General features: G+C 45.5%; 1 protein-coding gene across 1 annotated transcript in view; it reads right to left on the bottom strand.

Annotated features, from left to right (window-relative positions):
* Positions 1-12746, bottom strand: part of ttc16 (tetratricopeptide repeat domain 16) — a 183780-nt gene that overhangs the window by 39863 nt on the left and 131171 nt on the right. The window contains exon 14 of the mRNA XM_078226122.1: positions 5704-5917. Within this exon, the coding sequence (XP_078082248.1) occupies positions 5704-5917 (214 nt within the window). The remainder of the gene's footprint in view (positions 1-5703; positions 5918-12746) is intronic.

Below are 12746 nucleotides of genomic sequence, written 5' to 3'. Positions count from 1 at the left end.
CAGTAGGATTTGATTTTGACAAAGGACCAGAAGCAATGCAAGTAGTCCCCTGTACCCACCTTGCACCCCTGGCATATCGAGGATATAGTAGAACCAAATCAGTATCTTAGCCTTGAAGCAATATGCAGCTAGTGTAATATTTTAAGCTGAGTCTCAAACAAAGAACTTAGAACAGTACAGCACAGGAAACAGGCCCTCCAAGCCTGTGCCGCTCCTTGGTCCAACTAGACCAATCGTTTGTATCCCTCCATGCCCAGGCTGCTCATGTGACTATCCAGGTAAGCCTTAAACGATGTCAGCGTGCCTGCCTCCACCACCCTACTTGGCAGCGCATTCCAGGCCCCCACCACCCTCTGTGTACAAAACATCCCTCTGATATCTGAGTTATACTTCGCCCCTCTCACCTTGAGCCCGTGACCCCTCGTGAATGTCACTTCTGATCTGGGAAAAAGCTTCCCACCGTTCACCCTATCTATCCTCTTCATAATCTTGTACACCTCTATTAGATCTCCCCTCATTCTCCGTCTTTCCAGGGAGAACAACCCCAGTTTACCCAATCTCTCCTCATAGCCAAGACCCTCCATACCAGGCAACATCCTGGTAAACCTTCTCTGCACTCTCTCTAACGCCTCCACATCCTTCTGGTAGTGCGGCGGCCAGAACTGGACGCAGTACTCCAAATGTGGCCTAACCAGCGTTCTGTACAGCTGCATCATCAGACTCCAGCTTTTATACTCTATACCCCGTCCTATAAAGGCAAGCATACCATATGCCTTCTTCACCACCTTCTCCACCTGTGTTGCCACCTTCAAGGATTTGTGGACTTGCACACCTAGGTCCCTCTGTGTTTCTATACTCCTGATGACTCTGCCATTTATTGTATAACTCCTCCCTACATTATTTCTTCCAAAATGCATCACTTCGCATTTATCCGGATTAAACTCCATCTGCCACTTCTCCGCCCAATTTTCCAGCCTATCTATATCCTGCTGTATTGCCCGACAATGCTCTTCGCTATCCGCAAGTCCAACCATCTTCGTGTCATCCGCAAACTTGCTGATTACACCAGTTACACCTTCTTCCAAATCATTTATATATATCACAAATAAATCTCCTTGTTCTATTACAAACCGAGATTTAATTGGCACATTCTGAAATATTATTCCTTGTCTCATCATCAATATTCACTGCCAGGTCTCTTTCCCAACACTGCCGAGTGTCCAATGTATTTCAGGATCTTGAGCATAAAGTATAAAATCTGCTGATTAATTGCTTAGGCTCTGCAGACAACAGGATTTTTTCCACCAGGGAATCATAGCTTAAAGAAGAGGAGTTTTAAGGATTAAAGTCCCTGAGTTGCAAATATCTATAAAAGGAGTATTTTGGAGTAGCACTCTGTTGACATAGCTACCCAAAAGATAACAGGAAGGCACCAAACACACAGCCAAATCTCTATCCCTCCAGATATTGGTCCATAAGACCTGGTGGGAAATCTTTATTATTCTGAATGGGAGAAAGAGCGCAAGTTAGGTTAGATCGCCCCTCTAGCCTGCAGACCACCCTCCATGCTTTCAAAGTATTAACATTAATAGGATTTTCACACTTATCTGACAGCTTTAGGGTCCCTAATAAACAAGAGGGACTGTAAAGATTATAAAACTGGCTGGTTTCAATATCAACCATATGGAAGAGGGGTCCCCTCTAATCCATTCTCGTATGAATGAGATGGGAGGCGAACTAATATATTTTAATTTGCGGTATCCCTAACCTGCCTTTAAAGCTGGAAAGCTGCAGCTTAGCTGGCTTTCAGCAAGGTTTCTTCTTATTCCATGCAAAAGAACTGAGCATCCCATTAATTTCCTTTAGGACTTTGCAGACAAGATAGTAGCATCTGCAATGGACAGAGTGCAAGTGGGAGAACCCCAATAGGTTAATAAGATTTTTAAACCATTAGACATTAAAGGTCTGACAGAACTACCAGCATTAAAGTTAAATGAATTTTGAAACAGGCTTATGAACTAACAAAAAAAGCAGTTTACACACAAGATGCAGTAAGAGATTTAAACAAGTGATTATAATTTTAAAACACATATGCTGATACTTTGAATGTATTAATGCATTTTATAGTACATTGCTCATTTTAGCCAAAAGAAATTTGCCACGAAGCATCATGGTAAAAGGCATTAAGGCAAAGCCATATTCCAAGAGAATGTTTAGCCCTTGAGAATATGCAAGATTTATCAGTAGAGTTTTGGACAGAGAGAACATTTAGAACACAATCATATTTCATAGGTTTAGTATGCTTAAGAATACTCAGCATGGCTTTGTCAAAGGCAGATCGTGCCTTACGAGCATGGTGGAGTTTTTCGAAAATGTGACTAAACACATTGACGAAGGGAAAGCGGTAGGTGTGGTTTATATGGATTTTAGCAAGGCATTTGATAAGGTCCCCCATGCAAGGCTTCTAGAAAAAGTGAGAGGGCATGGGATCCAAGGGGCTGCTGCCCTGTGGATCCAGAACTGGCTTGCCCAAAGGAGGCAGAGAGTGGGTATAGATGGGTCTTTTTCTAAATGGAGGTCGGTCACCAGTGGTGTGCCCCAGGGATCTGTTCTGGGACCCTTGCTGTTTGTCATTTTCATAAATGACCTGGATGAGGAAGTGGAGGGATGGGTTGGTAAGTTTGCCGTCGACACGAAGGTTGGTGGGGTTGTGGATAGTCTGGAGGGATGTTAGAAGTTACAGAGGGACATAGATAGGATGCAAGACTGGGCGGACAAGTGGCAGATGGACTTCAACGCAGATAAATGCGTAGTGGTCCATTTTGGCAGGTCGAATGGGATGAAGGAGTACAATATAAAGGGAAAGACTCTTAGTACTGTAGAGAATCAGAAGGACCTTGGGGTCCGGGACCATAGGACTCTAAAATCGGCCCTGCAGGTGGAGGTGGTCAAGAAGGCGTATGGTGTGCTGGCCTTTATCAATCGAGTGATTGCGTTTAGGAGTCCGGGGATAATGATGCAGCTATACAAGACCCTCGTCAGACCCCACTTGGAGTACTGTGCTCAGTTCTGGTCACCTCATTACAGGAAGGACGTGGAAAAGATTGAAAGGGTGCAGAGGAGATTTACAAGGATGTTGCCTGGATTGAGTGGCATGCCTTATGAGGATAGGCTGAGGGAGCTTGGTCTTTTCTCCTTGGAGAGACGTAGGATGAGAGGAGACCGAATAGAGGTATATAAGATGTTGAGAGGCATAGATCGGATGGACTCTGAGGCTTTTTCCCAGGGTGGAAATGTCTGCTACGAGAGGACACAGGTTTAAGGTGCTGGGGGGTAGGTACAGTGGAAATGTTAGGGGGAAGTTTTTCACAGAGGGTGGTAGGCGAGTGGAATCAGCTGCCGTCAGTGGTGGTGGAGGCGAACCCAATAGGGTCTTTTAAGAGACTCCTGGATGAGTACATGGGACTTAATAGGATGGAGGGTTATAGGTAGGCCTAAAAGGTAGGGATATGTTCAACACAACTTGTGGGGCCAAAGGGCCTGTTTTGTGTTGTAGTTTTTCTATGTTTCTATGATTAGGGTTTATTCACTGTCCAGACAAGATGGATGCATGCCCAGACGTGGAGTCATGTGTTAGAAACATAGAAAACTACAGCAGAAAACAGGCTCTTCGGCCCCACAAGTTGTGCCGAACATATCCCTACCTTTTAGGCCTACCTATAACCCTCCATCCTATTAAGTCCCATGTACTCATCCAGCAGTCTCTTAAAAGACCCTATTGAGTTTGCGACCACCACCACTGACGGCAGCCGATTCCACTCGCCCACCACCCCGTGTGAAAAACTTCCCTCTAACATTTCCTCTGTACCTACAGCCCAGCACCTTAAACCTATGTCCTCTCGTAGCAGCCATTTCCACCCTAGGAAAAAGCCTCTGAGAGTCCACCCGATCTATGCCTCTCAACATCTTATATACCTCTATTAGGTCTCCTCTCATCCTACGTCTCTCCAAGGAGAAAAGACCGAGCTCCCTCAGCCTATCCTCATAAGGCATGCCACTCAATCCAGGCAACATCCTTGTAAATCTCCTCTGCACCCTTTCAATCTTTTCCACGTCCTTCCTGTAATGAGGCGACCAGAACTGAGCACAGTACTCCAAGTGGGGTCTGACGAGGGTCTTATATAGCTGCATCATTATCCCCGGACTCCTAAACTCAATCCCTCGATTGATAAAGGCCAGCACACCATACGCCTTCTTAACCATATCCTCCACCAGCGGGACCGATTTTAGAGTCCTATGGACGCGGACCCCAAGGTCCTTTTGATGCTCCACAGTACTAAGAGTCTTTCCCTTTATATTGTACTCCTTCATCCCATTTGACCTACCAAAATGGACCACTACGCATTTATCTGGGTTGAAGTCCCTCTGCCACTTGTCCGCCCAGTCTTGTATCCTAACTATGTCCCTCTGTAACTTCTAACATCCCTCCAGACTATCCACAACCCCACCAACCTTCGTGTCGTCAGCAAACGTACCAAGCCATCCCTCCACTTCCTCATCCAGGTCATTTATGAAAATGACAAACAGCAAGGGTCCCAGAACAGATCCCTGGGGCACACCACTGGTGACCGACCTCCATTTAGAAAAAGACCCATCTATACACACTCTCTGCCTCCTTTGGGCAAGCCAGTTCTGGATCCACCGGGCTGCAGCCCCTTGGATCCCATGCCCTCTGGTTTGGCAGTGACCTTTAAGGGAACTCATGGGAATATTGATTTGAACTTTGGGCTGGCGTCTGAGGTTACTAGGCAACATGGGAAGTGGGGTCAGCCAAGACAGAAGTTAGCCTCCGGATTCTACAGACTAATAAAATGCCATTATGCCAGAGGGCAAGATGCGATTGGCTAAGGCATACGACAGGTATTATTGTTGATTGATGTATATTGAAGATGATTGATTTGAAGCTAATGAAAGGCAGGAGTAATTGATAAGAAAAACCTATAATTGACCTGTTTTGAATTGTATACGTCAGATTTCATCGGAGAGGTCTAGTTGCTCCATCTCAGAGCTGCTTTGACCCTTTGATGGGTCTCCTGGCGGCCGCTTGTCTAAATAAAGTTGCGTCTTTAAACTGAGACACTGGCTTTGAGAGTCTTGTATTGTCTGAAATTTAGGCAGTACTGGCCACCTTGGAAACCCCACCAATAGATTCATCTTAAATCAATGTTATCCTACCTAGCCAGGATAATCGGTAAGAGGACCCACTTAATAGTGGGCGGCACGGTAGCACAGTGGTTAGCACTGCTGCTTCACAGCTCCAGGGTCCTGGGTTCGATTCCCGGCTCGGGTCACTGTCTGTGTGGAGTTTGCACATTCTCCTCGTGTCTGCGTGGGTTTCCTCCGGGTGCTCCGGTTTCCTCCCACAGTCCAAAGATGTGCGGGTTAGGTTGATTGGCCAGGTTAAAAATTGCCCCTTAGAGTCCTGAGATGCGTAGGTTGGAGGGATTAGCGGGTAAATATGTGGGGGTAGGGCCTGGGTGGGATTGTGGTCGGTGCAGACTCGATGGGCCGAATGGCCTCCTTCTGCACTGTAGGGTTTCTATGATTCTAATAGGAGATCTTTTAATGTAGCCATGATGCATAGAATTCAAAAACTGAATATTAGAGATATTAGTTAACTGTATAAACATGGAGTAATCCTACCTCTGACCACTCTGACATCTCCCATTGTGGGCCACAAGCTGGGTTTTTGCATGTTTTACGTTCTGATGGTCTGGAGAGATCAGCAGATTCACATATTTCATTGTACACTGAGCTGTCAAACCCTGCAGAGATAATCTTCCAGCAGCGGACTATCCGGAATTGGTATCCTTCACCACAGGTGCGCGAGCATTCACTCCAGCTACTCGTTTCCCATCTGCAAAAATGTATTGATATGAAGGATAAGGTAGTGCATGCTAAATATTCTCTATTCCACATTAAAAAGGAACCAGCCAAAGGAAAAGCAGATGCAGTATTTAAGATTTTTAAGGGTATTAATAAGTTGAACCCTGAGTAACTTTGCCAGTCTTCAGAACATAAAAAGGGAACATGGGATGAAATTGAGAAGCCAGTGGCTGGTGAATATTTGCAATGGATTGCCCAGGAAAGCAATCAAGGCCATTAGCATCAGTAGTTCTCAGAGTTGGATAGACATGGAGAAAAAAAAAATAGTTGGGATATATGCAGTGAATTGTATTTTGTTTTTGAACTCTGGTGTTGGCAGATAGATTTTCCTGCTCTTATAATCTATTTTCTTTTAAAACAGCAAATTTAATGCAGTTTTCACTAATAACTCATAGGCGTTCTGCCAAATTGAGACATGTACACACACATCTTGGATTCTTGTTTGCCTTCTTTCCTCGGCATGACAAGCTGACCCAAATAATTTTATGTTACCAGGTGCAAGAACCAAATTCTACTGATTCTTGGGCCTTTTGGTACAAGCACAGCTGCTTACACAGCACTGAGTCTGGGCTGAAAAACAGACCCAGACACATTCTCGCCCAGCATCTCTACTTAGCAACCTAATGTACAACAAAATTCACTATGTTCAGAATTGAAGTGGAAGATGTTAGATAAAACCAGTCGTTGAAATACATTCATGAGCTACAAAGAAGTTTATACATCACATTGCGGCATGGTGGCACAGTGGTTTGCACTGCTGCCTCTCAGCGCCAGGGACCTGGGTTCAATTCCCAGCTTGGTTACTGACTTTGTAGAGTTTGCACGTTCTCCCAGTGTCTGCATGGGTTTCCTCCGGTTTCCTCCCACAGTCCAAATATGCACGGGTTAGGTAGATTGGTGATGCCAAATTGCCCCTTAGTGACAGGGGGACTAGCTAGGGTAAATGTATGGGGTTATGGGGATAGGACCTGGGTGGGATTGTGGTCGGTGCAGACTCGATTGGCTGAATGGCCTCATTCTGTACTGTAGGATTCCCTGATTCTACACCCCAGGGCTAACTCTTTAACTCCTAATCAGATGCTTCCCAACATTTCTTCTAATGTTTAACGTTTTAACACTTGAACTTATCATGGTCCCAAAAACCAGCAGAAATAAAACAGCAAAAAGCAACATAGTAACAGTCAGTACATAGTTATTAAAGTTCATATATTGTATATCAACATGGAATGTATCCTACAAATAGGAGAATGTGTTCAGAAATACTTTGTAAAAATGTTATCATACACATGTAGGTTTCAGCCTAGCTCTCTATATTCCCCATGGTGACAGAAGGCTCAGGTGAAATCCTTCCTCGCATAACCACACTGATCAGCCCTCTCCCCGTGCCCCTTCCCACCCCTACATGAGTAGGCCCAGTGTAATCAGGCACTCTCTCCCACAGCACACACACAGGCCCAGTGAAATCAGGCACTCTCTCTCTCTCTCTCTCTCTCTCCCCCCTCCCCAGCACACACACAGGCCCAGTGTACAAAGAACAAAGAAAATTACAGCACAGGAACAGGCCCTTCGACCCTCCAAGCCTGCACCAACCATGCTGCCCGACTTAACTAAAACCCCCGACCCTCCCGGGGACCATATCCCTCTATTCCCATCCTATTCATGTACTTGTCAAGATGCCCCTTAAAAGTCACTACCATATCTGCTTCCACTACCTCCCCCGGCAATGAGTTCCAGGCACCCACTACTCTGTAAAAAATGTGCCTCATACATCTCCTTTAAACTTTGCCCCTCACACCTTAAACCTGTGCCCCATGGTAATTGACTCTTCCACCCTGGGAAAAAGCTTCTGACTATCCACTCTGTCCATGCCTCTCATAATCTTGTAGACTTCTATCAGGTCTCCCCTCAACCTCCGTCGTTCCAGTGAGAACAAACCAAGTTTATCCAACCTCTCCTCATAGCTAATGCCCTCCATACCAGGCAACATCCTGGTAAATCTTTTCTGTACCCTCTCCAAAGTCTCCACATCCTTCTGGTAGAATGGCGACCAGAATTGAACACTATATTCCAAGTGCGTCCTAACTAAGGTTCTATAAAGCTGCAACATGACTTGTAAATTTTTAAATTCAACACCCTGGCCGATGAAGGCAAGCATGCCGTATGCCTTCTTGACTACCTTCTCCACCTGCATTGCCACTTTCAGTGACCTGTGAACCTATGCAGTGTAACCACACTCTCCCCAAAGCGCAGATAAATCAGGCTCTCTTCCCCTCCCCACCACATCCTCTCCTTTCCCCTCTTCCTTACCACACTATCACCACCGTCTCCACTCCTACCACCCCACTTCTGATCTAGCTGCTGGCAACTGTGAAACAGAGTTAGCAGTCTGGGGCAAGAAGCCTGTACAATTGGCAGACAGGAGCAGAAACACAGGGCGGGATTCTCTGGCCCCCCTCCCCCGCAGCATCTTTCATGCGATGGGAGGGGGCACACTGTTGGCAGCAGGATTTTCGCTTTCATTGGGATTTCCCATTGACCGACTCCATGCCGCCGGGAAACGCATGGCAGGAGTGCGCTGTAGGTGGGACCATAAGGTCTGCTTGCGTGAACAGCCAGAAAGGTCTGGCCACAGTAAAGTTGGGAACTTTCCTGGCTCAGCCACATTACCTCCCACTTTTTACCGCACTTAGTTACACTTGGCTGCTTCTTCCTGTGCCAAGTTCGCAGGCCCACTTGGCATTTCCTAAGGTTAAAGGGTGCTTGGGGCACACTATTTGCCCTTTTGCAGCATCAATCCAGTGGGCCCATGGCTGTCTACCTGAGTCTCCTCTCTACAGTTGCCATTGCTGCCTTGAAGGAAAAGAAGCTTGCAAATCCAGCTGCTGTTTCTGCAACCACATCAGGTGTCACAACACACTGTCTGGGAACTAATCCCATTTCTAGGTTTTTATATATAATTTTATAGACTTCATTTTGAAATCCTTATTCAATCTCAACTCCCTTTAAATGATATTATACTCTCTGCAGCAATGACCACATGTGCTAAAGCATTCCACAGGTTGAAGTGTACACTCCCCTGCAGGCAGGATTGAAGGCAAGGAAGCTTCCAAAATCCAGCAGGTGGCGTTCCCACTACTTACCTGTCTGAAATTTTACAAGAGGCAAGGGAGGTGTCGGATGGCATGCCTTGGGTCTATTAAGCCCTTTAAGCAGATAATTAAACAGCTGCACATGGCCTCAAACTCTCACAGCCATTATTTTACCTGAGGCAGGGGGAGAGCCACACCAAGCAGGGAGTCCAGCAGCTTCCTGGGCCTATTGGAGGCACCTCACCCACCCATTGGCAGGTTGTATTTCACCCTTTAACCGCCCCTTCAGCCTCTGAAACCATGCCTACACACATCCCTTGGGGTGGGGGTGCTAGGAACCAAGGCCCAGTTTCTACTAACTTTATATGCAACATTTCTTTCAGTTTTCGGGTAACGAACTTCAATATTATTTCCCTGATGTTTATTTCCAAATCAGTTACACAAATGGAAAGCAAAATAAATTCAACTGCAGATCTCTAACATGCAGCAACTACACAAATTCTATTAATGTAAAATAAAATCATTTAGCTTTCCTTTCTGCTCCCTAGTTATGCATCTATTCATCCAATACATAAAAACTAGGAGTAGTAGGCTGTTTGGCCCTTTGGGTCTGCTTCGCCATTCATTTTGATGACTGATCATCAAATTCAATATCTGGATTGCACATTTCCCCCCACATCCTTTTATCCCTCCCAAGAGTTATATCCGAGTTAGTCTTAAAATCATTCAATGTTTTGGCCTCAACTACTTTGTGGTAGCGAATACCACAAATTCACCACACTCTGGGCGGAGAAATTTCTCCTCACCTTAGTTCCAAAAGGTTTACCCCTTACCCTCAAACTATGACCTCTAGTTCTGGACTCCCCCACCATTGGGAACATTCTTTCTGAATCTAACCCTGTTAGAATTTTATAAATTTCTAGGAGATCCCCTCTCACTCTTCTAAACTCCAATGAATATAATCCAAACCGACTTAGTCCTGCCATCCCAGGAATCAGCCTGATAAACCTTCCCTCTATAGCAAGCACATCCTTCCTCAGATAAGGACACCAAAATTGCACTTGATACACAAATTTGGCCTCACCAACACCCTATACAATTTCAGCGAAACATCCCTGTCCTTATAGAGTCATAGAGGTTTACAGCATGGAAACAGGCCCTTCGGCCCAACTTGTCCATGCCGCCCTTTTTTTTAAATAAAAAAAACCCCTATACTAATCCCAATTGCCCACATTTGGCCCATATCCCTCTATACCCATCATACCCATGAAACCATCTATATGTTTTTTAAAAGATAAAATTGTACCCGCCTCTACTACTACCTCTGGCTACTCATATTCTCTCGCTATGAGGGCCAACATACCATTTGCCTTTTTTTACTGCCTGCTGTACTTGTGTGCTTACTTTCAGTAAGTAGTCTCACAACACCAGCTTAAAGGCCAACAGATTTATTTGGTAGCAAGAGCTTTTGGAGCACAGCTCCTTCATCAGGTGAGTCCAGGATTTGGTTCACAAACAGGGCATATATAGACAAACTCAATTATAAGATAATGGTTGGAATGCGAGCTTTAACAGGTAATCAAATCTTTACAGGTACAGATAATGTGAGTGGAGAGAGGGTTAAGTACAGTTTAAAAAGAGGTGTGAATTGCCTCAAGTCAGGACAGTGAGAGAGATTTTGCAAGCCCAAGCTTTCAGTGACTGGTGCACAAGGACTCCAAGGTCTCATTGAGTATCCACCTCCCTCAATTTACACCCATTCAAATAATAATCTGCCTTCCTGTTGTCATTACTGAATTGGATACCTCACATTTATTCTCATTATACTGCATCTGCCATGCAAATGCTCACACACTCAGCCTGTCTAAATCATACTGAAGCATCTCTGTATCCTCCTCACAGCTCACCCTCCCACCCAACTTTGTATCATCTGCAAATCTGGAGACAATACATTTAGTTCCTTCTTCCAAACCATACATATATAATGTGAACAGTTGAGGTCCGAGCACAGATCCCTGCGGTATCCCACTAGTCACTTTTAAAATTGATTTAGTGTCACAATAGGCTTACACTAACACTGAAGACCCTGTTCGGGTACACGGAGGGAGAACTTGGCATGGCCAATGCACCTAATCAGCATGTCTTTTTGACTGTGGGAGGAAACTGGAGTGCCCGGAGGAAACCCATGCAGACATGGGGAGAACATGCAAACTCTGCACAGTGACCCAAGCAGGAATCAAACCTGGGTCCCTGGTGCTGTAAGGCAGCAGTGCTAACCACTGTGCCACCCACTGCCTGCCAATTGGAAAAAGATCCATTTATGCCAACTCTTTCCTTCTTGTCGGTTAGCCAGCTTTCTATTAATCTCATGACACTATCCGCAATCCCACGCGGTTTAACTTTACATAGTCTGCTTTGCGAGGCCTTGTCAAAAGTCTTAATAAACCACAACCACCCCATTCTCCTTGGCCAACTCTACTAGTTACATCCTTAAAGAATTCCAATAGATTCATCGAGCATGATTTCCCTTTTTGTAAACCAATGTTGACTTTGTCTGATTATACTACTGCCGTCCAAATGCTGAGCTGTGAAATCCATGAGAATGGACTCTAGCACTTTCCCAGTACTGACGTTAGGTTCACTGGTCTATAAGTCCCCATTTTCTCTCTACCTCCATTTTTGAATAGCGGGCTTACATTAGCTACACTCCAATCTGTAGGAATCAGTCCAGAGTCCAAAGAATTTTGGAAAATGGCTACCAATGGATCTATTTCCAGGGCCACTTCCTTACGTATTCTGGGATGAAGATTATCAGGACCTGAAGATTTATCCACCTTCAATCCCATCAATTCCCCAAAACCATTTCTCTACCAATACTGATTTCCTTCAGCTCCTCACTAAAACTCGTTTCTCTTCGAACTTAATAGAACATTGTTCCACAGGACCAGGCTGAGGAGAAGGCAGTTTGTTTGTTCACTACATTTATTTATTTATTTTAAGTTAAATTTGTGTAAAAAATCGGAGGTTTTTTTTTCAAAACAGGAAGTAGGCCCAGCAGGAGTCTGGGAAGGATTTGGAGGGTTTAAAAGTAGGCCGCACTTTTGAGCGGGCAGCGTCGTTAGCGGGCAGCGTCGTTAGCGGGCAGCAGAGTGAGCAGGAGGCAGAGTGAAAGCTGTAGGGCTTTGGCTCACAGGGCTTAGGCAGAAAGGGCGAGCAGGGGTGAGTTAATTCATTTTTTGCTGTTTCTACCTGGTACTGGCAAGGTATCTAGAGAGGATGGGTGTGCAGGCAGTGCAATGTTCCTCTTGCACTATGTTCGAGGTGAGGGACGACGTCAGTGTCCCTGCTGATTATACCTGTGAGAAGTGCATCCATCTGCAGCTCCTCCAAAACCGTGTAAGGGAACTGGAGCTGGAGTTGGAGGAACTTAGGATCATTAGGGATGTAGAGATGGCCATAGACAGAAGCTTCAGGGATACAGTTACTCCGCGGAATGAAAATAGATGGGTGACGGTGAGAGGGGCTGGGAAGAAGCAGTCGGTGCAGGGATCCCCTGTGGTTGTTCCCCTGAGCAATAAGTATTCCGCTTTGGATACGGTTGAGGGGGACGACATACCAGTGGTGAGCCGCAGTGAGAGGATCTTCGGCACTGAGTCCGTCCCTGTGGCTCAGGAGGGTAAGGAGGAGAGCGGGAGGGCAATAGTTATTGGG

This window comes from Mustelus asterias, chromosome 13 (assembly GCF_964213995.1).
Source record: "Mustelus asterias chromosome 13, sMusAst1.hap1.1, whole genome shotgun sequence".
NCBI lineage: Eukaryota > Metazoa > Chordata > Chondrichthyes > Carcharhiniformes > Triakidae > Mustelus > Mustelus asterias.
The sequence above is the reverse complement of the archived record's forward strand: the minus strand, read 5'-3'. Positions and strand labels throughout refer to the sequence as shown.